The following is a 24,259-nucleotide window of genomic DNA, read 5'->3' on the forward strand; positions in this document are numbered from 1 at the left end:
ATTTCCGATTCCAAGGATCGATGATATTCTTGACCGACTTCAGGGATCCCCTCGTTTCAGCAGGATTGATTTGAAAAGCGGATATCATCAGATCCGAATCGCGCCCCGGAGATGTCTACAAGACAGTTTTTCGAACGAGCTTCAGTTTGTATGAATTTTTGGTGATGCCTTTTGGCCTTACCAATGCTCCAGCGACTTTCAACTGAATGATGGATAGGATTTTCAAAGAGTATAGATCATTTGTCGGCACTTTCTTTGATGACATTATAGTCTTCTCCAAGGATGAAGCAGTACATAGACACCATCTGCTACAGGTCTTTTAAGCATGGCGAGATCACAAGTTGCAATAAGGATTAGTTAATCGGGCATCCATGAGGTTCGGAAGGGATCTAGATGCGATTACTAAATACGTTGCCAATTGATCATGGTCTGAGATTTGGAATAAATTTGTATGTGATTTGTCATGTGATGTCCTCTGATGTCCGGTGATGTGACTGTTGTCTTGTACAAGTGCTAGATATGTCGTGTCTAGTGCGTCGATACTAACAACCAGTGTCTACTAAGACGGTTTATGGCCTCTGTCTGTTTTGCAGGCGTAATCTAGGGCGATTACAATTTTTTTAAGAGGGGGGTATGTCACAACCTGGTGACATGGCAGGCCCCTAGACACACTCACACACCCTGCTGATGTGGCAGCAGTCCGAGAATTGCGCCGACATGTTGACGTGGCACTGTACGGACAACCGCAAAATGCACTGACATGCTGACGTGGCAGCGTACAGAATTCCGTGATTTACGTTGACAGTACGGACTTTCACAAATCGCACTGCCAGCTTTTGGGGATTAATGCTTTTGAGTTGAGAAGCTTTTGGAGATTAATTGCTTTTATTTTTTAATGATTTTGGGGCTCTGCTTTTGGGCATCCCTTGTAAGAATAAATAAGTCTTTTGGGCCTCATTACTTAGATCATCTGGACGCAAAGTCTGAGTGTGAGTTCCCGTGGACTCGTTCTTTGCACACAGATTAATAAAAAAATAAATACCGAAAGGGGCGCTAGTCTTTGGGGCCAATACCTCTTGGCAACTACGCTGGGCCATGTCGTCTTTTCTGAATTGTTTGAAGTGAATCGCTGCTGTGTCGCAGTAGAATCTTGACTTGGGGTGTCCAAGTTTGTTGCAAATGCGCTTCAATGGTAGACTGCATTGTTGAATCAGGGTCAAGCCCCTACAACGTGGGTCTAGTTCAAACAGCTTTTTTGCACCTGCATGGCTTACAAACACTTTTGAAGTAGATGTGATGACAGAATGGCACGAGTTGAATGTTAAACAATGCGTGAAGCTTGAAGAGTACAATGAACAGTTCTGGGCCGCATTGTTGCCAGTAACCTCCTACAGGTTTGTGTCATTATTGAGAAGTACTGTTGCGGATTGCCTAAGAAAATCAGGGACTACTGCACAAACCTGTAGAAGTGGATGTGATGACAGAATGGCACAAGTTGAATGCTAAACAGTGTGCGAATCTTGAAGAGTACAATGAACAGTTTTGGGTCGCATTGTTGCCAGTAACCTCCTATAGGTTTGTGCCATTGTCAGAACAGATTGAGAAGTACTGTTGAGGATTGCCTAAGAAAATCAGGGACTATTGAGTGGCCAGCAATCTGTCGAAGGGAGATTCCGATGGATTTAATAGCAATAGGGAAAACAGTTTTCAGCCAAGGGCAATGTTGCAACAAAGTCTTCTGTGCCTCCCACAAAGAAACACTCCAATGATGAAAGTGACATGTCCAAGAAGCATTCTAAATCTTCTTCTGGGCGAGGACAAGGAAAGGCATTTTTCTAGCAAATGAAAGGCCAAGAAGCTACATTTGTGAAGAGGAGGGACATTTTGTGAATGAATGCCCACAAAAGAAGTCACACGATAAGGATGATAGGTCAGACCATAAAGGAAAGAAGCCAAAGCCCAGTGTAGGACTTGTCCCAGATTTGGTTGGTGACCAGCCAAACATAGATGCCAGGGAATTGTGCAGAGCTTGGGGCACAGTTAGAGTCAGACACTATTGGTTTTCTTTGATCTAGGAGTTCGTGCAAATTTCGTATCACCAGAATTGGCATCAAAGTTGGGCATTTGTGCAGAGAAGATAGGTATGACAAGTGGAGCAGGTTTGGCATGCCCAAGTCATTGAGAGCCTGTTACTCCCATTGTGGGGAAACTTCATTCGCCTGCACATTCAAAGTTATGTGGATGCGGAAGAATTTCATGTTATACCATTTGAGGGGTGTGATGAGTTATTAAGTATCCCATGGTGTTATAGGTTGCATGCTATGGTGGATACTTGCAACAAAAAGATTACCCTTGTACATACAGGAAAGACTCATGTCCTTGATGTAAAGCTTAAAGGCAAGTCTGTTCAAGTTGTTTCTGCTTCTGCTATTTCATTTGTAATAAAGAATCATCTTTCTACATACTTGATCTTTGCAAAAGAAGTGCTTAAAGTTGTATCTAATTTGTCTACCTTAGATAAAGACGGTTCAACTTTTTTGAGTGGTTTCAGTGATTGTTTTTCGAACTCTTTGCAAGGGGAATTACCTCTTGAGAGGCCTGAGGATCATACCATAGATCTTGTGCCAGGTTCTAGTCCACCGAATAGACCACCGTACATGGTTAGTGCAGCCCAACAACAAGAGATTATTAGTCAGGTCAACGAGCTTTTAGAGAAGGGGTTGATTGAGCCCAGTTCATCCCCCTTTTGTTCGCGTGTACTCCTAGTGTAGAAGGAGGATGGTTCATGGCGCATGTGCATTGACTACATCAAGAACAAGTTCCCCGTACCAAGGATAGATGACATTCTTGATCGGCTTGAGGGAGCGTCACTGTTTACCAAGATAGACCTAAAGAGTGGGTACCACCAGATACGCACTAGGCCAGAAGATGTCCACAAGACTGCGAGGCAACATTTGGTCTCTATGAGTTTCTTGTCATGCCATTCGGTCTCACAAATGCTCGTGCCACGTTCAATAGAATGATGGTCATAATATTTAGACCACATAGAAATTTCGTGGGTACATTCTTTGATAACATGATTGTTTACTCAAAGTGTGAAGAGGAGCATAGAGATCACTTGACCGCAGTTTTCAATGAGCTACGCAAGATGCGAAGAAGAATGAATTCATTTTGAAAGAGATTCACTTTCTTGAGCACATTGTTCAAAGGATGGGCTACGTATGGATTCTGCCAAAGTGGAAGCAATCAGGTCATGGCTAGACTTGAAGTCTGTACATCACATTCAAAGATATCTAGGTTTATGGTCCTATTACAAGAGGTTCATTCGTTGTTTTGTTGATCCATGCACTACAAGGGAAGAATTACTTTCAAGTGGACAACAAAGGAAATTTTAGCCTTCACACACTTGAAAGAAAAGCTGACTTCAGATCCGGTAATCATTTTGCCAGAGCTTTTGAAACCGTTCACAAAAATCATTTTCCTCGTGTGAGGCTTTGCATAAAGTACTTGTACTCCTCTTCTTAAGTTGAACTGGTGCGCAATTTTATTTACGAGGACCAACAAGAAACTTGGTTAAAACAATAGAATCCAGGTGACCACCGCTGGCCAGGGCAGCTCAGTCAACTGGCGTGATCATGGATAGGATAAGTGCGGAAGATTCTGATAGAAAAGGTAGCCTCGAGCGTAGATTATCAGGCAAATGTGGGAATTGCTGCAACAGCCTTGTATGATTGAGGCTAATGATTGCACGAAGGAAACAGCTTTAGAAGGGTTGCTAAATAGTCAGCATCAAGTGATCACTAGTTGCAGTAGCGTGAACACAATGCACTTAGAGCAAGTGTAACAGACTTGGACACTCCAAGTCAAGAATCAATCGCGACAGCACCAAATAACCACTTCAAAACAATTCACAGATCACAATAGATTTGCACTGGCCCGGCGGAGTTCCATGCCTAGAGATATTGGCCCCAAAGAGTGGCGCCCCTTTCGGTATTTCTTTATGTATTAATCAATCATCAAAGTACAAGAGAGCGGTTAGGGTTTCACTCTCAGACTCTGCGTCCAGATGCCCCGAGAAGTGAGCTCTAAACCACTAATTTAAAGGTTACAAGGGATGCCCAAAAAGCAGAGCTCCAAAAGCTTTCAGTCCAAAAGCAGTTTCTCTCTCTCTCTCTCTCTCTCTCTCTCTCTCTCTCTCTCAATGAGAGCAAAATAAAGCAATCATGCCTTTCTCTTTCTCTATCTTCCAAAGCGTAGCCAAAAGCTGGGATTTGCGTCGCTCAAAAATAATTTTAAAAAAAGTTTTTTTTTTCCAACCTCCGTGATTTCCGGAAATATCCATACACTGCTGCCACTTGGCATGGCTGCCTGCTTTTAGGGTTTCCAGCCATTTTAGGGTTTCAGCCAGCAGTTAGGATTAGGGTTTTCAGAAATTAGGGTTTTTGGCAGAAATTAGGGTTTGCAGGAATTTTAGGGTTTTTGGCAGAAATTATGGTTTCTGTTGTCGGTAGCCACGTCATCACTTTGTGACATACCCCCCTCTTGAAAGCATTGTAATCGACCCCGATTACGCTTGCAAAACCGACAAAAGCATAAACCGTCTTAGCAGACACTGACTGTTAGTACCTACGTACTAGTAACACACATCTAGCACATGTACCAAATCGACAGTCACATCACATGGCATCACGGGACATCACTAGACATCACTGGACATCACATGACATTCAACATTCATTCGGATCTTAGACCATGATTTATCGGCAATGTAGCTAGCAATCACATCTAGGTCCAATCAGGACCTCATCGATGTCCGATTGACTAACCCCTATTGCAACCATGTCTATTCGAGATCAATCAGACCAAAATGCTGCAGTCATTTCGGCTATCAGTTCCTGCACTTAAAAGAAGTCAAGAACAAATCAGTATCATAATCAGGAATTCCATTTCATAAAGTCATCCAGCAAAATACTGTCAGCTCTCAGTATCCCTGAAGCTCAAAGAGACATCAGTGACTTTAGTATCAAAATCAAGGCATCTGTTGACAAAGGAGTGGAGTGACTCCCCTCTTGTGCATCCCACTGCACCAGATCTCCGGCCAAGCTGAATTCTGGGTTCCGTTTGGAGTAGACTATGCTAAACCAAAGCATTGAGGTAAAGTTTCACAATCCGAGGAGTATCTGCTAGGTCCTCCTACTCCATCCACTTCGCATCAAATGCACGATAGTTCTTGAACTTAACCAAGAACCGCCTTCGGACTTTACCTTTAGTCTTCTTATCCTTATATGCCAAATCTGTTCAGGAACAAGGATCTCCTCGTTTTCTTCCACTTTGGGTTGCTCATCAGGCTCCCCATCATGAGGCACATCACCCTTAACAGGTTTCAAGAGACTCATATGCAATGCATTGTGAATCCTCCAAGTATCTCGCAGTTTCAATCGGAAGGAGACATCATTTATCTTTTCAGTGATCTGGAAAGGTCCGTAGTATCGCTTACTAAGCTTTGGAAAAAGCCTCTCCTTTCCCTTTTTCTTTCTTAGGTGTGCCTTCTCAAAACGTAAGAGCACCCAATCATCCTCCTTCAATTTCAAGTCGCGACGATGGCGATCTGCTGCCTTTTTCTGTCGTTCTTGAGACTTCTGCAAAGTCTCGCGAACCTTGTTTAAAGCCGTATCTGAGTCTCGCGTATATTCATCCGCTTCAAAGATCTTATCTTGCATGCTTAGGAAGGGTGGAACCTTCGCAGCACCTTCAACAATCTCAAATGGCGCCTTCCCCGTCGAAGAGTGTATCGTGTTATTGTAGGCAAATTCCACCAAAGGTAAGTATTTTTCCCATTGAGTCTTTTGATCTGAGATACAAGACTTCAATAAATCTAAAACCACTGAATTTGGCAATCTCAAATTGCCCATCAGTCTGCAAGTGGAACGATGACGAGAACTGCAAATGCGTGCCAATGTTCTCCCAAATTTGCCTTCCAAAACAAACTCATAAATATGGGGTCTCTGTCAGAGACAATCGTCTCAGACATGCCATGTTATCGAAAAATCATCGTGACCATTCTGTGTTCTCGAAAGATAAAAAATGAAATCCATTGCAATACTTTCCCAGGGGCGGGTGGGTATGGGTAAAGGCTGTAACAATCCCCGTGCTTTATGCCTGTCAAACTTGACCTTCTGGCATACTAAGCAACTGCGCACAAACTCTTCCACATCCTTCTTGAGTCTCGGCCAAAAGAAGTATCTCTCTACCCCTTTCATGGTGGTAGCAATGCCGCGGTGACCCTTAAAAGGTGGACAGTGGCATTCAGTCATAACCTTTTCCCTCAACGGCTGTGTAACGCACAACATGGTTTTTCTCATCAAGTAGCCATCCCCAATGGAATATCCCGATACTGTCTCCCCATCCCGTATCCGTGTGAAAATATCTGCAAAATCTGTATCTGTGGCATACTGGTCGACCTTATCCTCCAAGCTTCTATGATGTATCGCGGAAATAGCCAGAACCAACGGCTTCCAAAACAAAGCATTTGCCACCACATTCTTCTGTCCCTGAACGTGGACAATCTGGAAGTGAAAACCGTGACAAGATGTTCGCCCACCGCATCTGCTTTTCCGAAAGCTGCTACTGTGACAAGAAGTAGCGCAAACTCTGATGGTCTGTTTCCAAATCGAGCCGCCAATTCCAAGTGAAAAGAAGTTGGCCTTGGCTCCTTCAAAAGAGCTTCCTGATCCTTCACTTTGCCCCAGAAAGCGGCAAAGTTTGTACTTTCATTCATTTGATTCGGTGCAGGTCCCACGCCATGTGGTACCAGTTCTGCTTTTCTATCTGCCTTTTCTGCCACGTTCCTCAGCTTCTCTCGAACTCTCAGGCCTGTCGTCGTCCTTATCATTCTGTTCTTTCGGTGCCTGTTTAGGGCACTTCACGAAGATATGTCCATGTTCCCCGCATCCAAAGCACTTCCCCTCTCTGATGAAGCGAGTTCTTTGCTCAGGAGTAAGCTTGGGTCGTGCATCCTTTTTCTTTGGGTTGCTCTTTTTCTTTCTACTTTCATTTCCAGAAGTCTGTTCGGCTCGTTGTGTCATGGCCTCATCTGTGGGGTAGGTCAGACTGCTAGAGTAAATGACAAAGCCCCACTTCGCATGACTCATCAACTCCTGAATAGAAGCTGATTTTTGTTCCAAGCAGTGATCTCGGATCTCTGTAGGTAGACCCAAGGTGAACCGCTCAATCTGTTCTCTGAATGAGATCTTCTTGAATGAAGAGGCGGGTAGAAAAGAGCTCCAGAATCTCTCACAATAAGCATTGATTGTATCTTTCTTGGTCATCCGAAGATGGTTCCAAGCAGCTCGTATATCTCGTTCATACTCTTGCATCAGCCAAGAAGAAATAAAAAGCTTCTTAAATTTCAGCCATTTAATTGGCGTAGTCTTGTTTAAAAGAAGCGTGGACCACCAAGTGCGAGCATTCCCCTTGAAGTAAGAGGCAGCTCTCCGAATCTTGGAGTGCTCTGAGTAGCGTCCTCCCGCGAAAGCAATGTCAAATTGCTGTATAAGAGACAAAGCCTTCGAAGCATCTGAGTATCCTGAAAAAGTATCAAACTTGATCGAGTTGCCACCTTCCTTAACTCTGGGGCTTTCTTGCTTTTATCTTCGGGAAAGTCAATACTCGTTGGCTTTGTAAAAATTCTTCTTGTTCGCTTAAAAGTTTCCGTCATCGGATCTGAGCTGTCTGTAGACGAGTCCTCAGTAGAACTGTCAGTCTCTGGGCGAGATTTAGCCTTCTTTGCCTCTTTCTTGCCCTTTCCGAAGCATTGTTTCTTGCTTCATTTTTTACCTTTTCTGTCTTCTTCGCTCGAATCTGAAGAGCTAGAAGAATTGTCAGAAGAAGAAAAAGAAGAAGAAGAACTGGGTACTCCTTCAAATCGAACACGCTTCTTCTGTTTCTTTGCCTCGTCAAATGTCGACTGACGACCCAAATATCCCGGGAAGTCAGTGCCTTTCTTCTGCTTTTTGCCGTGCTTTTTGGCTTTCTTTTGCGTGTCAAAAAGCTGAGCAATCCGTGCATCAACCACCTCTTGTAATTCCTTCCCTGAATACTGTTTGTGGTCAGAAGGTTTCTTGAGAGCGGGTTTCAGGGGTGGTGTAGTGGTTTTCTGCCACTGCGCATGCACTTCCTGAAAAGAAGTCTCGCTCATATATTTTGCCAATTTCAGATCCTTCGCAAAACTGAGCATCATCTTTGTTGCATTGCCGATCAATTGAAGACGCTTCATCTTTCTTTGCTCCGCCTCACTAGGCCGAGGCGGGCCATACTCTCTACCGGAATCTTCGTTGTGATCCTTGCCCGCATCTCCAGATGCAGAGGGGGTCGACTGATCCTTGCGTGAAGCCATAGGTGTAGCGGGAAAAAAAAAATGGGGATCGGATTTCCCGTAGAAGAGAAATCGGCCGTGCTCTGATACCACTGTAACAGACTTGGACTCTCCAAGTCAAGAATCAATCGCGACAGCACCAAATAACCACTTCAAAACAATTCACAGATCACAATAGATTTGCACTGGCCCGGCGGAGTTCCGTGCCTAAGAAAGCAGTTAGGGTTTCACTCTCAAGACTCTGCGTCCAGATGCCCTGAGAAGTGAGCCCTAAACCACTAATTTAAAGGTTACAAGGGATGCCCAAAAGCAGAGCCCAAAAGCTTTCAGTCCAAAAGCAGTCTCTCTCTCTCTCTCTCTCTCTCTCTCTCTCTCTCTCTCTCTCTCTCTCAATGAGAGCAAAATAAAGCAATCATGCCTCTCTCTCTCTCCATCTTCCAAAGCGTAGCCAAAAGTTGGGATTTGCGTCGCTCAAAAATATATGTATATTTTTTAAAAGTTTTTTTTTCCAAACCCCGTGATTTCTGGAAATATCCGTACACTGCTGCCACGTGGCATGGCCGCCTGCTTTTAGGGTTTCCAGCCATTTGAGGGTTTCAGCCAGCAGTTAGGATTAGGGTTTCTGGCAGAAATTAGGGTTTGCAGGAATTTTAGGGTTTCTGGCAGAAATTAGGGTATCTGCTATCGGTAGACACCTCATTACTTTGTGACAGCAAGAAGCACCCCCACCCCCCTTGCTTGTTGTGTCGAGCCTGTGCTTAGTCTTAGTCGCAGCCTGGTCACGTAACCTTTTCGACACTTGCAGCTTTCAGCCTTATATAAAAAATAAAATAAAAAAAATATGTGTGTGTGTGTGTGTGAGAGAGAGAGAGAGAGAGAGAGAGAGAGAGAGAGAGAGAGAGAGAGAGAGAGAGAGAGAGATAGATAGATAGATTGTATTATCGTCCACGGAGGTCAGATATGACCTATGGGACCAAAAACAAAACATTACAAACGTGAGGGGATTGTGTGATACATCTCAGTTAAGGACTGAGGGTCCAAAAAGAAAGTTAAGATAAGATAAGATGAACAAAATCTATGCAGAAGGAGGTGAGGAGGGAACCGGTTTGGGAGTTCGAAACTCTTGAATAATGGCTCTACCTCCTCGGTAGACTGCCCATTTTCCTGCTATGCGCGCTTCTCGCATCTTCTGTAGTTCTGCCTTCTTTTGTTTGAGCTGGGTGGGTGTGAGATCTTTGGCAAACCAAATTTTTGTGTCTTTGAGAAGCTTCGATTGCTCAAGGAGCTTGACTCCATCCGCTTTGGTCTTGAAGGTAAGAATTGTATGGGTGGGTGTGAGATCTTTGGCAAACCAAATTTTTGTGTCTTTGAGAAGCTTCGATTGCTCAAGGAGCTTGACTCCATCCGCTGTGGTCTTGAAGGTAAGAATTGCATGGGTGGGTGTGAGATCTTTGGCAAACCAAATTTTTGTGTCTTTGAGAAGCTTCGATTGCTCAAGGAGCTTGACTCCATCCGCTTTGGTCTTAAAGGTAAGAATTGCATGGTTGGTGTGATGCTCGTGAGCGAGAGTGGTGATTGACACTGGATCCCATTGTATCATGGGGGTTGTTGTTCGGATGCGAGCGAAAGACTCGTGGAACTTGGGGTCCTCCTTTCCTTGCCAATTGCTCGGGAGCCCGCCAATGCGGACATTGAGAGCAATAGCATCTTGTCGTTGTTGTTCGCGTAGCATGGACGCCACCCGATCTTCAACTTTGTGGAAAATGACATCTTGCACTTGAGTTTTTACCTTCTCTGTGAGGATGATTTCCGTCTCCGTATTGAGCTGGATTTCCTTTTGTTCCGTCTTTCCCTTGTTGGAGTCCTCCACAATTGTGAGGCGAGACTCGATGGCTGCGAGTCTTTCCTTCAAGGCGTCATTTTCCTTGCGAAGTCTTTCGACTTCATGTTGAAGCCGAGCCATGCTGTCCACCTTGGGGGGTGTTGCCATGACACCGGCAAATGTGGGCTTCCCGCGAGAAGAGGCCCGAGTGGCCATGGTGGGCACTTGATCAAGAAAGCAAATCACATTTAAGGGTTTATACTCAGTTTAAGTAAAAGAAGCCTCTCTGTGAGACCCGATACTCAATTAAATTAAAAGAAAAGAAGCCTCTCTGTGCTAGCAGGTCGAGACCCGGGTGAGAGGAGGCTGAGACTGGCGGGGCTCAGCTTGGGCAAGTGGCCGGGCCTGTGCAGAGGCCGAAACGGGTCTGAGCTTGGGTGGGTGGCCGGGCGAGTAGGGGCAGAAACTGGCGAGCAGGGTCGAGGCTGCAGAGAGCGAGAGTGCACGCGAGCATAGCAGGGGCGGGGTTACTACTGGAGGTGGGGAGCAGGGCTCTGTGGCCTCCCCTAGGGCTGCCCCCTCACCCAAGGGAGACAGGAGTCATAAGAGGCTAGGGTTCGAGCAGGGTCGAGGCTGCACAGAGAGAGAGAGAGAGAGAGAGAGAGAGAGAGAGAGAGAGAGAGAGAGAGAGAGAGAGAGAGAGATGGTGAAAATGCAGAAATAAGGAAGAAGAGAAAGATGGGCCATATTACGGTGGTGGGTTCATCAAATGCTGTTGTGAGGAATCGAATGCATGAAATAGTCGGTGATGAAGTTCCCAATTCTTGGTCTTGTGAAGATCATCTCATTGATAAACGTAAGCACACTTAAATGAACAACTATAGGTTGTAATCAAGACTTCATGATTAAGTGGATTTGGTCTTTGCACATTTTTATGGGTGAAATGTGCTCCTCAGGGCCGTCTATCGGTATTATCATGGGATCAGACTCAGATTTGCCAGTTATGAGAGCTGCTGCAGAGCTACTTGATTATTTTGATGTGGAGTACGAAGTGAGCTCACATAACACTTGGAAATTCATTCACCCAAATGCTGTTAGCTTTCACATTGTGTTCCTCTCCTCTCAGCTTTATCTATAAGCATTTGTGCGCAGGTAACTGTTGTTTCTGCACATAGAACACCGGAAAGGATGGTGGAGTATGCTCAGAAAGCACATCTTCGTGGCATACAAATAATCATTGCAGGGGCAGGTGGCGCAGCACATTTACCTGGTAATGCTGATTTGTTTTTCTTTCATTTTTTTGGCTAGAATTATGCAGTGGTGAAGTATGATTGCATCTTGAGTTCAGGCTACATAACAGCTGCTATTATGTCTTATTTTCCTATGCTGTAGTATCTACACATATGCTTAACCTTATAGTGTGAACTCCAGGTATGGTGGCAGCAATGACTCCTCTTCCAGTCATTGGCGTACCTGTCAGAGGCTCGTCGTTGGATGGTTTGGACTCACTGTTGTCAATTGTCCAGGTACTGCCCAGATTGACCATGGTTATTTGTGCATATGGTACTACAATATTCATAGCCTCTTAAACCAAAAATCGCTTCTCAGCCTTGCAAATTTAAAGCATGAGATGCACACTCCTTTTTCTCAATTGCATGAACATTCTAAGCTTAAGCATTTTGATGTACTCAATTTTTTGGTAGAGGTTGCCATGAGGTGGTAAGTTTCTTGAATTTTGGGTTGAGTTTGAGTTTGAGTTTGAGTTGTGAGTGGAGAAGAAAACGCCTAACTTCAATAAAGACTTGACCTCTCTTTATTATGTCTGCTGCTTCAAATTTTCCGGCTTAGTTTTCCATCATATTGAGTGTCGCCTCCACTGTCTTAACATGAGGAATATTGTCGCAGTGTTTAATCACTAGTATCCATGATAGAGCTGATGGCTATTCGGTCTTGTGTATGGCTACCAAGAGTCTGTAACTTGCACTTTCTTTTTCATGTGAATCATTTGGTCAGATATATGGGAGTCACGAAGGCTGTATCGTGGTTAACAGCTTAGTCTGCGCTCAGTAATGCATGACTAGAGCTGGCTCTGTCTAGGGTTTGACTATGCTGCACCTTCTAGCTATAATGAGTTGTTAAAAATTTAACTTGTTTCTGAATTCAGGCAATGAGACAACTCTAGAGACTAATACGTGGTCACTTCTTATGAGCAGATGCCAAAAGGGGTGCCTGTTGCGACGGTGGCTATCAACAATGCCATGAATGCAGGATTGCTAGCTGTTAGAATACTGAGCACTTCGGATGAAAAGCTTAGAGAAAAGTAAGCATTGTTACTCATCAATGCTGATGAAAACATGTGATTGCTGACTTTGCTTGCATTCTTTGAATGCAGAGTTTTGGAGTATCAATCTAATATGAAGGAGACAGTACTTGACAAGGCCAAGAAGCTGGAAGAAGTTGGATGGAAGGCATATTCTTAATATCTTGTAGTAAAAGCTTGACAAGTGGGCAAAATTCGGTAATGCACTGTGCTAGGTGAACAAGCATGCCTTTGTAATGATGTGAGACCTGCATTTCTATTACATCTGAAAATCGCTGAAAGCAACTTGTGATAATGTCGCAGAAAGGATTGTCCTGTGGGAGTCACCTTAAATTCCCTGTAATACGTCACACCGCTACAGAATGGATTAAAAAGTTGCTGCAGTTGCAATCCAAGATAAACGATGCAAGCACTCAGTATAACTTCACTTGGCCACCGGCGTCTTAACAACTGTATGATGGAAGTAGATATCTTATAGAGAAAGGATGTATACAAGCCCTTATTGGGAATGTAAACCTGAGAAATTTGACCGAGAGATGAGAGCTAAATTATGCGAATTGGCAACTAGTGTTGATCTCCCTGCTCTCGACAAGCCTTGATCTCCTTGCTCTCAGCAAGCTTTACACAGCTTCTGTTGGAGAAACCTGTCATGGTGTTAACAGTAGGCTAAGGTCGGTAGGCCTTGATAACATCCTTGTAATGTCCACGCTTGCAAGAGTGAAAACTCTCAATTAAATGGGAGGTTTGCATGAGCTAGTGGTATTAGGAGGCATTGCCGACCATCAGACAAAGGATCCTTTTGGGTGGTAATCTTCTTTACAATTTTTTTTTTGGCCATTTCAATTGTAATTGCTAGCATTTTCTTCTTTGTCTGAAGCCACAATTGTATAACATCGTAATGGTTGAAATAATGAGTGTCTGATTGTTTAAAAGGTCAGGGTGAGCTGGGATTCGCTCAGTCTTTGCGGCCGGTGTGAATGTGCTTGTAATATGTCATCTTCTTATTGATTGCCTTTTAACACATGTTAATAGAAAGGGGTACCATGGTAGATAGTAGTACACCGAATTAGGTCCTGGATTCTCAAGCATTCCTACTGCCTTGCTTCTGCTGGTTGTCGGCGGCTGGAGGCTCCGTTCCCCGTGTTGGTCTAAAGAACATTTCAGTGTTCCCAAAGAACATTCCTCTAAACGGAACAAAAAAACTGGGCTATGAAGTATTTACAGGTTTTTTGGATAATTTACAGCTAAACCATGAAAAAATGCAGTTTTTGAAATTGCAAATTTCTAGTTAACAGATAAGAATCTGTAAATGATAGAGAAAAGCCTGAGAGGAGGTTAGCATCATGATGTAGATAGTAGCTCGGAGTCCACCTGTAGAGTCTCATGTGGTAGCTTGATGCAGAATTGAGAGAGTGGAGTCATTTGAAACCTGATAATAGTTTAGTGCTGGTATGCCAAGAGGATGTTCAAGCGTGTATCCCTGTACATAAACCCTAGGAATCTTGTTATGATAATGAATGGACTTCCAAAGATTTGCAGCTTGCTGAGTTTCTCTGTGGAGTTTCATAAATTTTTGAGCTCTGTTTACTTAATTGTCTTCTCCTACAGATAAAAGTTTACTCCCATTACTATATAAGATAGTTTTAAGTTACTTTTCTTTTTTGTTGTATCACAAGCTCACCCCCACTTGATGTATTTTTTGGGCATTAAAAAGTAGTAAAACTTACTCTTATGAAAATATTAGTTTGCATAGACCTATTTATGGGCATGCTTCTTGAGTTAGATATTGAAAGTCCGTTACATTTGTATAAGTTTTAAACATAATCATGGCACAATTGTCATTGATAGCTAATAGAAGATTCCAACTTATATCAAAATCCGTACATCATTGCATGCATTTTCTTGTTGTTCATTTTTGTCCCCGTCTTCCTAAATTTTATATGGCTCTTTGCTCATGGAGCGGTCTCGGGCTTCTATGCTATTGAAAATCTCCTTGTGAATGGATATTTTCAGAGAGTGATTTCTTAGAGGTAAAAATATATGAGAAGCAATATTTACATCTTTCAAGTTTAATTTTGTTGCTATGCTTCTAATCATTAAATAAATGATCCTCCTTTAATCTAGGTGGTAGTTTAGATATGATGAATCGCGGAGATTTATAAGAACACAGAAGGGAGCTTAAAGAAGCATGATATACAAGTAATTATTTAGAGTTGGAGATATTCAATGCTATTGTTAGGTTCAACCAAAAACATTGCTGAGATGACACCACTCCACAAAGTTATATTAAGAATGAAACCCTCCTATGGTAAGCTTTTGAGCATATGAACAAAAGGGATGTACCTAAAGTTACACAAAAAGAAAACTATGAACTTTGGGCCATCAATAATTGAATTTTAATAACATTTAGTTGCACATTGCTCTCTTGAGATGGAATTGCTAAAAAAATAAAATGACGAATTTCAATAAAAAAATTATGAACATGCTTTAAGTAGGTTTGCTGTTTTCTAGTGAAGTTTTATTGTGATCTTAGTCAATTTGATGTTTATTGTTGCACTTGAAACACCCCTAAGAATGAATATTCAAGTACCTTAAAAGAACACTGGGAGAGGTCAAAAGGGGTTAAAAATGGTCGAAAGTAAACTTGCAAGGATACACACGAAGATCGGAAAGAATAAGGAAAGGCCATAAAAAAGGTAAGGCTTTCCCTAGAATGATGATTGTATATACAAGCCGAGGGAATAAAATTTTCTATATCAACCCCCAATTCCATATGTATTCACATACATCAGTATCATATCATGAGCATAAGTTTGCATTCTTGTATATGCAAGTGCAAGGCCCTAATGTGATCAATCCACAAACACAAATAAAACCAAAGCTAGAGTCTATGAGGTAGAGTAGGTAGAGTCTATGTGACAAGGTATGTAGGGTTGTCTTGCATAGGCATATAAGCTAGGTTGAATATAATTGCAAGTCATGCATGTAATTACAGGACAAAATGCATGTATGATGTGATGCAACTTCTTCCTTAATAAGTTTATGGTTGAGGTGTCTTCTTATTGTCCATGTTTGTATGTAAAGTGCATGCAAACTTTCTTTCTGATTTGTATGACTTACTCATATCTAAACATGTTGCCAAGATGCATAGTGCTTCCAACGTATGTTTGGAGTTGGATTGGGTATATTTTTTGGCACTTTAGATGTGTATTTGGAGTTAGATAGTATGATTGACAAATAGATTTACTCCATTTTAGATCACTCTTATGCAATATAGTTTGAGGACTTAGTGGTTGTATGTTCAAGAAGTTGTGGTAGGGAAGATTGGGTCTTGGGATGTAAATAGAATAAAGAAGCATTTATTTAAAGTTCCAAGCATGTTGCTGCTTGTAAGAGTTCCCTAAGGGGTATTGTGAGAGATCTCTTGACTATACAAGAAAAAACAAAGGCAATACTTAAGGGAAAATCTAATGTATTCCCAAAGGTGTTTGTTTGTGCATCAATTTCTTGAAGGCTATGTATGCATATGCATCTCTTAGAAATGAGAGAATGAGGTAATGTGTATGCAAACTCATTTTACTAACACATAGAGCAAAGATCATATCAACTCACCTTCAACTAGAGGTTGTGGCTCTACCTATGCATCTCCTTTGCACTCACACGTGGATCCATTGATTCATTCTCATATATAGATGGTTCACCAAGAGTTTGGTATTTAAGAGCTACATTTCAAGTGGACTCTAGATTTTTTCGCATGCAAGATCCCATTTAGCGATGCGGAACCCTATCTTTCACGATGCCCTTATGAGCATGGCAAAGGAGATGTTTGCTCTTCTATACTATAATAAGATGTACATAGACTACCTAGACAAGGCTTAGGGTGAATGTGAAGCTATCCTCACACATAGAATGCAGGACTTTGTGCCACGTTATGGTTGAAATATGGCCCTTGATAGATGGAAAAATTTCAAAAGAAACCTAGGCTCTAACATTTGCAGCAAAGCCTTGCTCATACTCTTCAAGATGGGTTAGCGCCTCATACTGCCCTGATGCCAGGGTTCATTACAACAAGAATTGCACAAAGAAATGTGCCTCAACATACTCTAGTCCAAGGCCATAGCCAATCTGAATTCACCTTCCAAAGTTCACCCTGATAGCAATGAGCACCACCCCTTGAAGGGGATCGGGAAGCACCACAGACGGAGAGAGAGAGAGAGAGAGAGAGAGAGAGAGAGAGAGAGAGAGAGAGAGAGAGAGAGAGAGAGAGAGAAGGAGACACACACACAATGTGGGTGGGGATACTGTGAAGTGGCATCCCCCTATACAGTATACTCACTTTAAGGATAGGGTAACAGTGGGCGGGCGCCCATGACCTGGGTGACCGATCAAGGCACATAAGCCTTAACCCCAACAACCTCCCACTTAAAGGCCAATGTGCCTTTAAGCAAGATCTACTAGTGTACAACTAATAGAAGGTGAGATATTCTCTCAACCTATGCCCACTGACTCTCGATGAGCTAGTGCATCCGGCTCTACTGATAGACAAACATCCTGTTGCGGAAGCCACACAGAGCTAGCTCCAAGCTCTGCAAAGAGTCTACAAGAGCTCATGCACTGCTGCAGGTATCGGTCCAATACCTGCAAACCTCCCCTATGCTCTATGCCGAGATCACTCATCGAACAACTAATCAACCCTACTGCAAATGCTCCCATTGTGGCTGCTATGTCGGGCCTCGAGATCAGCATCTCGTACATGAGGACAACAAATGTTGATGCAACCCTGGCAACCTCTGCTACCTCCAACTCAGAACTCAACTCATGGCAATCTTGTCCCCTATCATAGAGACCATGGCACTTTGACTCCGAGCTTTGGAGTGACTCCTCGTGCCCACCACATATCACATGTGTACCAAGAGTATCCATCTGTCCTGAATCTGCATCAAGCTCTAGCATAAGCATATCAAGAAATGACTCCACAATAGCTGACATCTTTGCATCCATGTGAGTCATCTCTGTCATCACCTCTGATGACTCGTCCTGCTGTGACTCACTAGAGCTGTCCTGCTCTACCTGTGCATCCGTAGACGCAACCTGCACAACAAGGTCACTGCTCTGCACTCCATGCAAAGCATCCTGCAACCCACAAGCAAAAGAGACTCACCTGCTCTCTCGCTCTCTACCTGGCTGCATGATCACACAGACAACACCGTCTCTCCCGTGATCCACATGCAATGGGTAACCTGTACCACTCCTGGCACCTCTCACAATCACTAGCGAACCCAAATGCATCACAAAATCTCGCTCTCGTAGCGAAATCTGACATCCACAATCTCTAAGCTGACCAATCGAGATCAAATTCACTGTCAAATCTGGTACATAGCGCACATGTCGTAACAAGTAAGATGCACCACTCGGTAATGACAGTCTCACATCTCCTGCACCTGCTATCGCATGCACCGATCCATCGGTCAAACGTACACTGCCAAGCATCCCGCTAGAATAGCTACAAAACCATTCACGATGCGGCGTGACATGAAACATAGCATCTGCGTCTAGCAACCACTGCGAAGGGAGTGCACTATCCACATGTATAGCATCTCGTGCATAACTCGAGGTAAAAGTGACATCCCCGTCACTAGTATACTCCGACACTATATCTGCCTCAACTGTCAAAGCAACTGAGTCCATGGCATCACTACATACATCTCTGAGACTGCCATGTCTCCTACGATGTCGCATACGACGAAAACAACGCCGTCTAACGTGTCCAGAATGACCACAATACCAACATGTTACCTGTCGGCGTGCTCGTGAATGTACATGTCTCACACGAGTCCGTGATGACTCAGATCTATCATACATATCATGTAATCTGCGCCAAAGTGCTCTCGAAGTAGTCTCATACATAATAAGAGCATATACAGATTCCGCAAGGTGCAAAGAGAGTGTAGATAGTGCCATCTCCTCTAGCTCCTGCCACTGATCGTCAGACAAGCATGAAGGTCTACCTGCATCACCACTCAATGGTCCATGCAACCCTCGTTGTGTCAATGCATCAAGCATACACTCTCTCCATGCTGCAAAGTCTGACCCATCAAACATGCACATTTCGGAGAGATCATAATCTGAGCGATCACCTGTCTCTGCCATGAGCAGAATGTAGCAAACTAGAAAGCAAAACCACCTCACCAACAACACCTGAAAACTGTCTACCAATATGGCCAGAAACACAATGTAAAACCTATGAGACACACTCCAAAATAGAGCTCCCGCAATGTCAACCAAATCAGCCCTAAACTGGCTCGAATCGCATCAAAAAAAGTCTGCAAATATGGCTACAAAGCAGCCCTAAAACAGCCCCAAAATTCAGCTCTTAAACAGCTGCATATACAAGTCACAAATGTGTCCCAAATCAGCCTACAACTGAGCCATACATGGACACTTGCAGAGGAAACAATGGCTGAAAATTCAGCGCCCAAATAAGCCCTCAAACCTGCTTGTAAACTTGTAAACTTGTAGCTGAAACCTGCTGAAAAATCTCAAGCATTAGTGCTCGAATCCGGCTACCTAGCTCGTAGCCACACAAGCATACATCACAACATTCACTCTTGTGAGTGTGTCAAGATAACTGTACGCTTGTCAAACCGTGAGCGAATCACCAAGCCCACACTGTGCGGTATCGATGCATACACACGCAAAAATCTCCCACCTCCAGAGAACACCGCACGCAAATGCTGAGTGCAACCCGCAATGTCTACCTAGATCGCATAAATGATGCGCATAAAACTCCTGGGAAAATTTTGCCAGAGTTTCGTCAGTAAAACGGCCACAAAACCAGTAACCATACTGACTGCACGCTCAAAACCATGAGCAACCAAAGCACATCAAACCGCACTCCAAATGCATACACCAATCCCCACACTTTGCATACATCATTGCAAACAGTTGCAAATCTAGTACACAAATATCTGCTCTACCTGTGACTGCCAAAAAACATGCTCGAGGCATACATTGCCGAGCTCAAAATGCAATCACATTAGTCTCCCTGAGTATCAAACCACATAAGGCATACATCGTATCCTCCCACCTGTGAGGAAACTTGCAGCAAATATCACTCTCACATTTGAGAGCAAACCATGTGTGGAATCCTCGACACACAATAAACAACTGCTACTGCACAAAATTCAGCGTTCAGAATTTTAAAATTCTGATATGACGAGTGCGTCTGGAGCGTGCCAAAACCCCAAGGTAGACTCCTGGATCACATGTATCCGAGTCCGGGTGTGAAAGCTATGCCAAAAAACCTCCGTTCCGACCCAAAAACACAGCATAAACTGTCAAAAGAGGGCTGAAAAATGCAGCTCCTTAACCGTAGCTCGAATGGCTTTGAAAAGGGGGTAAAACGTCAGGACACCTGCTGGAAACGCTCTCATAAAGCTGAATTTGCCGATGCCGAAGTCGAAACCCTGTTTGCACTCTTGAAAGTGCGCGCGTACGGACGCGATTTCGGGAATGAAACTGGCTCTCCGCTGTCGTCGTGACTGTGCATACACGCACTCCCTCCGCACCTACGCTCTGATACCAATTGAAGGGGATCGGGGAGCACCACAGACGGAGAGAGAGAGAGAGAGAGAGAGAGAGAGAGAGAGAGAGAGAGAGAGAGAGAGAGAGAGAGAGAGAGAGAGAGAGAGAGAGAGAGAGAGAGAGAGAGAGAGAGAGAGAGAGAGAAGGAGACACACACACAATGTGGGTGGGGAGACTGTGAAGTGGCAGCTCCCCCTATACAGTATACTCACTATAAGTATAGGGTAACAGTGGGCGGGCGCCCATGACCTAGGCGAACGGTCAAGGCACATAGGCCTTAACCCCAACACCCCTCAACAACCATCTTCCACCCACATAGTCATCTGTCTCTTCCAGCTACTACCATCCTCCCACAATATGCAGATCCAACAAATCTACCATCCCCTCCCACAATCTGCAGTCTCTTTGGCTACAAATATTGATGGCGCCTTCTTGGAGGCAATAACATATTTACAATAGATCAAGGCACCACCAATAGACAAGCCTTTTGCGTAAAATATCCTTAGAAGCACACTCTACGACATGCTTCAACCAGACTTTGCGATCTTATCTGTCTTAGGGAGGGTCAATTTTTATAAAGGCTATTGATAAATCCTTGCAAGAGAAAATAGTTGGATTTTTATCAAAGTGGTCAAAATAACATGACTCATATTGTCATAAATAATATATCTAAGTACAAAGGGATGGACTTGCAATCCAAACTAATTCTCCCACCAAATTATTGCCAATGTTTTGTGCCCCAAGGTTTTCCATTGCCTACTATGTTCTCTCACTAGGCTAGCTAAGTATCCTAGCTATGAAGATGCAACTACAAAATTCAACCAACTCATAAATTCTCATGTTTTTGGAAGCAACATAGAAAAATTTTCAATTTAGCAAAGCTATTTGTTGACGTGCTTTGACTTAGTCACTCAAGCAAGCATGTGTCTTTTATGTTTCTTAAGTCATTTGTTTTGAAATGAATACTTCAAGCCTTAGTCAATCAAGCATGGACGTTCATGCCTCTTGAGAATTTATCTTTGTATTTAACATTTCAAAAACCTTAGTCATTTAAGCATAAAAATCACCTCAAGCTTTGGGCAAGGTTCCCACAACCATTTTAAGCGTCTTAGCACCTCATGCTTGGGTACGATTCCCACCTCGAGGTTAGCCTTAGCTTGCGTAAGGTCAAAGGACTTTTTAACACGAACTTTTGGAGGTCTTTAATGAAGCTAACCCTAAGGTCTTTTAAGCTCCATTAGATGCACGTTGCTCTTTGATATACTACCTCTGTTTGGACCCCTTCTGAGATGTAACCATCTCTCCTCTTGGTCCCTTGCTTAGGTAAATCTAGAAACACTTATTGCACACTGATCTTTGGTAGGCCGTCTCCTTTTGGACCCCTATTGAGATGCAACCATTTCTCCTTTCAGTCCCCTGTTGAGATAGGTCTAGAAGCACATATATATATACTAACTCTTGTTCCCCATTTATCTTCCCATATTAAGTGATCAGTTTTATATGAGAAAATCATTTGGTAAAGTTAAATATTATATTTTATGACATTACCTCTCTCTTGAAATCATAGTCATCCTCGACTATGAGGTAGAGAAGATAAATCCTAGTCATTAGTCCATGTTTCTTAGCGGGTAGAGGATCCCTTTTTACCCTACCACATCATTCCAGAATGGATGACTAATCCATTTGGTGCTTGGGAGACTTAGCTGCCGCAAGCATGTCTGCTCTTTAGTCCATATCATACTTCCAAAGTAGAGTGACAAGTTCTACTTGGTGTTTGGGAGACGTCGTCACCACAAACATGATCTTCAACATGCATACTTCTTAAATTTTGTGCACAATAAAAGAAAGAGAATGAGTCTTATAAGACAAAAACGTTGTTCATTTAAAATGCATTTTCATTTGCTTACTCTAATTTAGCATTGTAAGCATTGACAAGGTTCATATTATCCTTAAGTTAGATTTCTTATCCATCTAGAATCTTTAAAATAATAATTCTTAAACATAACAAGATATCATTGGATAATCTTACCCTTTCTTAGTACCTTGTCTTCATGTGTCGAAGAATCGATTCGGGCTACAACACCTCTTCTTGATTTTCGCTCTCTATCGGGTCCTCCATTATTGGTTCTTTTTGTGGCTCTTCTTTGTAAGGCTTGAGTAGGCTCACATGGTTAACGTTGTGAATGAGCCAATGGTTGGGCAACTTTAATTGATAAGCCATCTCATTGATTGGCTTAAGAATTTAAAAAGGACCATAGTATCTTTTTGCTAGTTTAACATAATACTCTTGGTGGCCTGTAAGAATCTTACCCAAGTATGCCTTAGATGAGCCTTGAGAAACTTTAGCAAGACCCAATCATTTTTCTTAAAGGCTAAGGCTCTGCTGTGCTTATTAGGAGCAACCCTTTTTGCTTTGCTGTAAGATGGATATAACCCTTTTCACTCTTTGGAAAAGATTCTTGTAAGTCTTGGCTATATCATTAGCAGTGAAGATCTTTCCACATACCTTAAGTAGTAGGGGACTTTTGGATCTTCCCTCTTTAACCCCGAAAGGTGCTTTTCCCATAGAAGTATGTACAATGTCATTGTATGCATACTTTATAAGAGGTAGGTACTTCTCTCATTGAGAACGTTGATCTACTTCCATGACATAGGCTTTTAGTAGATTCAAAAATTGTTAGATTAGTTATTTCAATTTGGTCATCCATTTGTGGATGATATGCCAAAAGAGAAATTTAATCTACTTCCTAGATTTTCAAAGAGACCCTTCTAGAAATTACTGATCATTCTAGGATCTTTGTCCGACACTATGGATGTTGGCAAGCCATGATACTTGAAAATTTGAGATCTAGAGAGGGTTACCGTTTGATGTCCCTTAATAGTCTTTTTGACAGGCATAGAGTGTGTTTTCTTGCTAAGCCTGTCGACTGAAACAATCCAATTTTCTTCCCTTGATCAAATTTCAATTTTTGGTACACCATGCATTTTGAAACTTACTCTTGTATGTTTTCTTTTCATGGTAGACCAACAGAAATACATTTCTACTCCTTGAAGAGTAGATTATGGAATCCTTCTTTGCCCCATATAAGGAGAAGCATGGGATTCATACATGACTTGCTTATTGTATGGGTGAGTAAAACATAGCCTATCGCCGTTTGGAAGATAACCATCCTTCAAGGTAAATGGTTCTTTTTTTCTTCCCTAATGCAAAGGCTGTAATTACCTACTTAAAGTCTTGGTCAGTAGCATACTCATCTATCATAAAAAATAGATAATTGTGAGTTGCTATAGACACCACATTTACCCTTGGCCGTTGTGAAAGTGCATCGACCACTTGATTGACTAGTTGAGAGGTAAGCTTCTCTTTGAGCTTGTCAAAAGCATTTTGTTCTTTAGCCATCCATGAGTACTTAACGTTCTTCCTTGTTAAGTCATGCAATGGTCCTGCTATTTGAGAGAATTTTACTATGAAGCGTCTATAGTATGCACACATACCAATAAAGCTTCTTAGCTCATGTAGATTCCTTGGATTAGGCCGTGCTTTTATTACCTTAACTTTGACGGATTCATAAATATACCATCTTGATAGATAATGTGACCTAAATATTGAATCTCTTGTAGGAAAAATTCACTTTTCTTTTGATTAATGAAAAGCGTAATGTCTCTCATAACTTGAAAGATTACCTGGAGGTGTCAAGTGTACTTCTCAAGAGAATTTGAGTGGCCTGAAGATTTTTGTCCATCATAAGTTTGAATGCAGCTGAAGCATTTGTTAGTGATTGTATTTAGTGCTCTAAAGTGGATATATGTGATATGTGTCATCTTTCTTTTTCACTAAAAGTACTAGTGAACAGAATAGAGAGGAGCTAGGCCTCAACATCCCTTTTTTCACCCATTCATGCAATTGCCTCATGATCTCCTTTTGTTGAGCTTGTGAAACTCAATAAGGACGTTTATTAGGAGGTGAGCTTTCTAGTAGAATCTCTATTGCATGGTATCATCATCCCCTCATTTTGGAGGTAGCTCACTAGGGATGTCATCATTGAAAACATCTTGGAATCCATTTAGGAAACTAGACAACTCTCATTCCTCTTGATTCCCTTTATTGCTACTTGTGAAAACATTAGAATCATTTACAGATTCTCTAACAAAAATCATA

The 24,259-nt window shown here is 42.6% G+C and overlaps 1 protein-coding gene across 3 annotated transcripts in view; it reads left to right on the forward strand.

Annotated features, from left to right (window-relative positions):
• LOC147421846 (phosphoribosylaminoimidazole carboxylase, putative / AIR carboxylase) overlaps positions 1–13,448 on the forward strand; it is a 37,798-nt gene extending 24,350 nt beyond the window's left edge. For 2 of the 3 annotated variants that reach the window (XM_086503698.1, XM_086503699.1), the window contains 7 exons: positions 10,915–11,052; positions 11,153–11,247; positions 11,349–11,466; positions 11,628–11,722; positions 12,410–12,516; positions 12,589–12,714; positions 12,820–13,448. In XM_086503698.1, the coding sequence (XP_086359824.1) occupies positions 10,915–11,052; positions 11,153–11,247; positions 11,349–11,466; positions 11,628–11,722; positions 12,410–12,516; positions 12,589–12,676 (641 nt within the window). In that variant the 3' untranslated portion in view covers positions 12,677–12,714; positions 12,820–13,448. Of the gene's footprint in view, positions 1–10,914; positions 11,053–11,152; positions 11,248–11,348; positions 11,467–11,627; positions 11,723–12,409; positions 12,517–12,588; positions 12,732–12,819 lie in introns of all 3 variants that reach the window. The other variant, XR_015186863.1, reaches the window with a different exon arrangement.
• Positions 13,449–24,259: the final 10,811 nt, after the last annotated feature.

This window comes from Adiantum capillus-veneris, chromosome 27 (genome assembly GCF_014529385.1).
Source record: "Adiantum capillus-veneris isolate H3 chromosome 27, ASM1452938v2, whole genome shotgun sequence".
Classification (NCBI taxonomy): Eukaryota; Viridiplantae; Streptophyta; class Polypodiopsida; order Polypodiales; family Pteridaceae; genus Adiantum; species Adiantum capillus-veneris.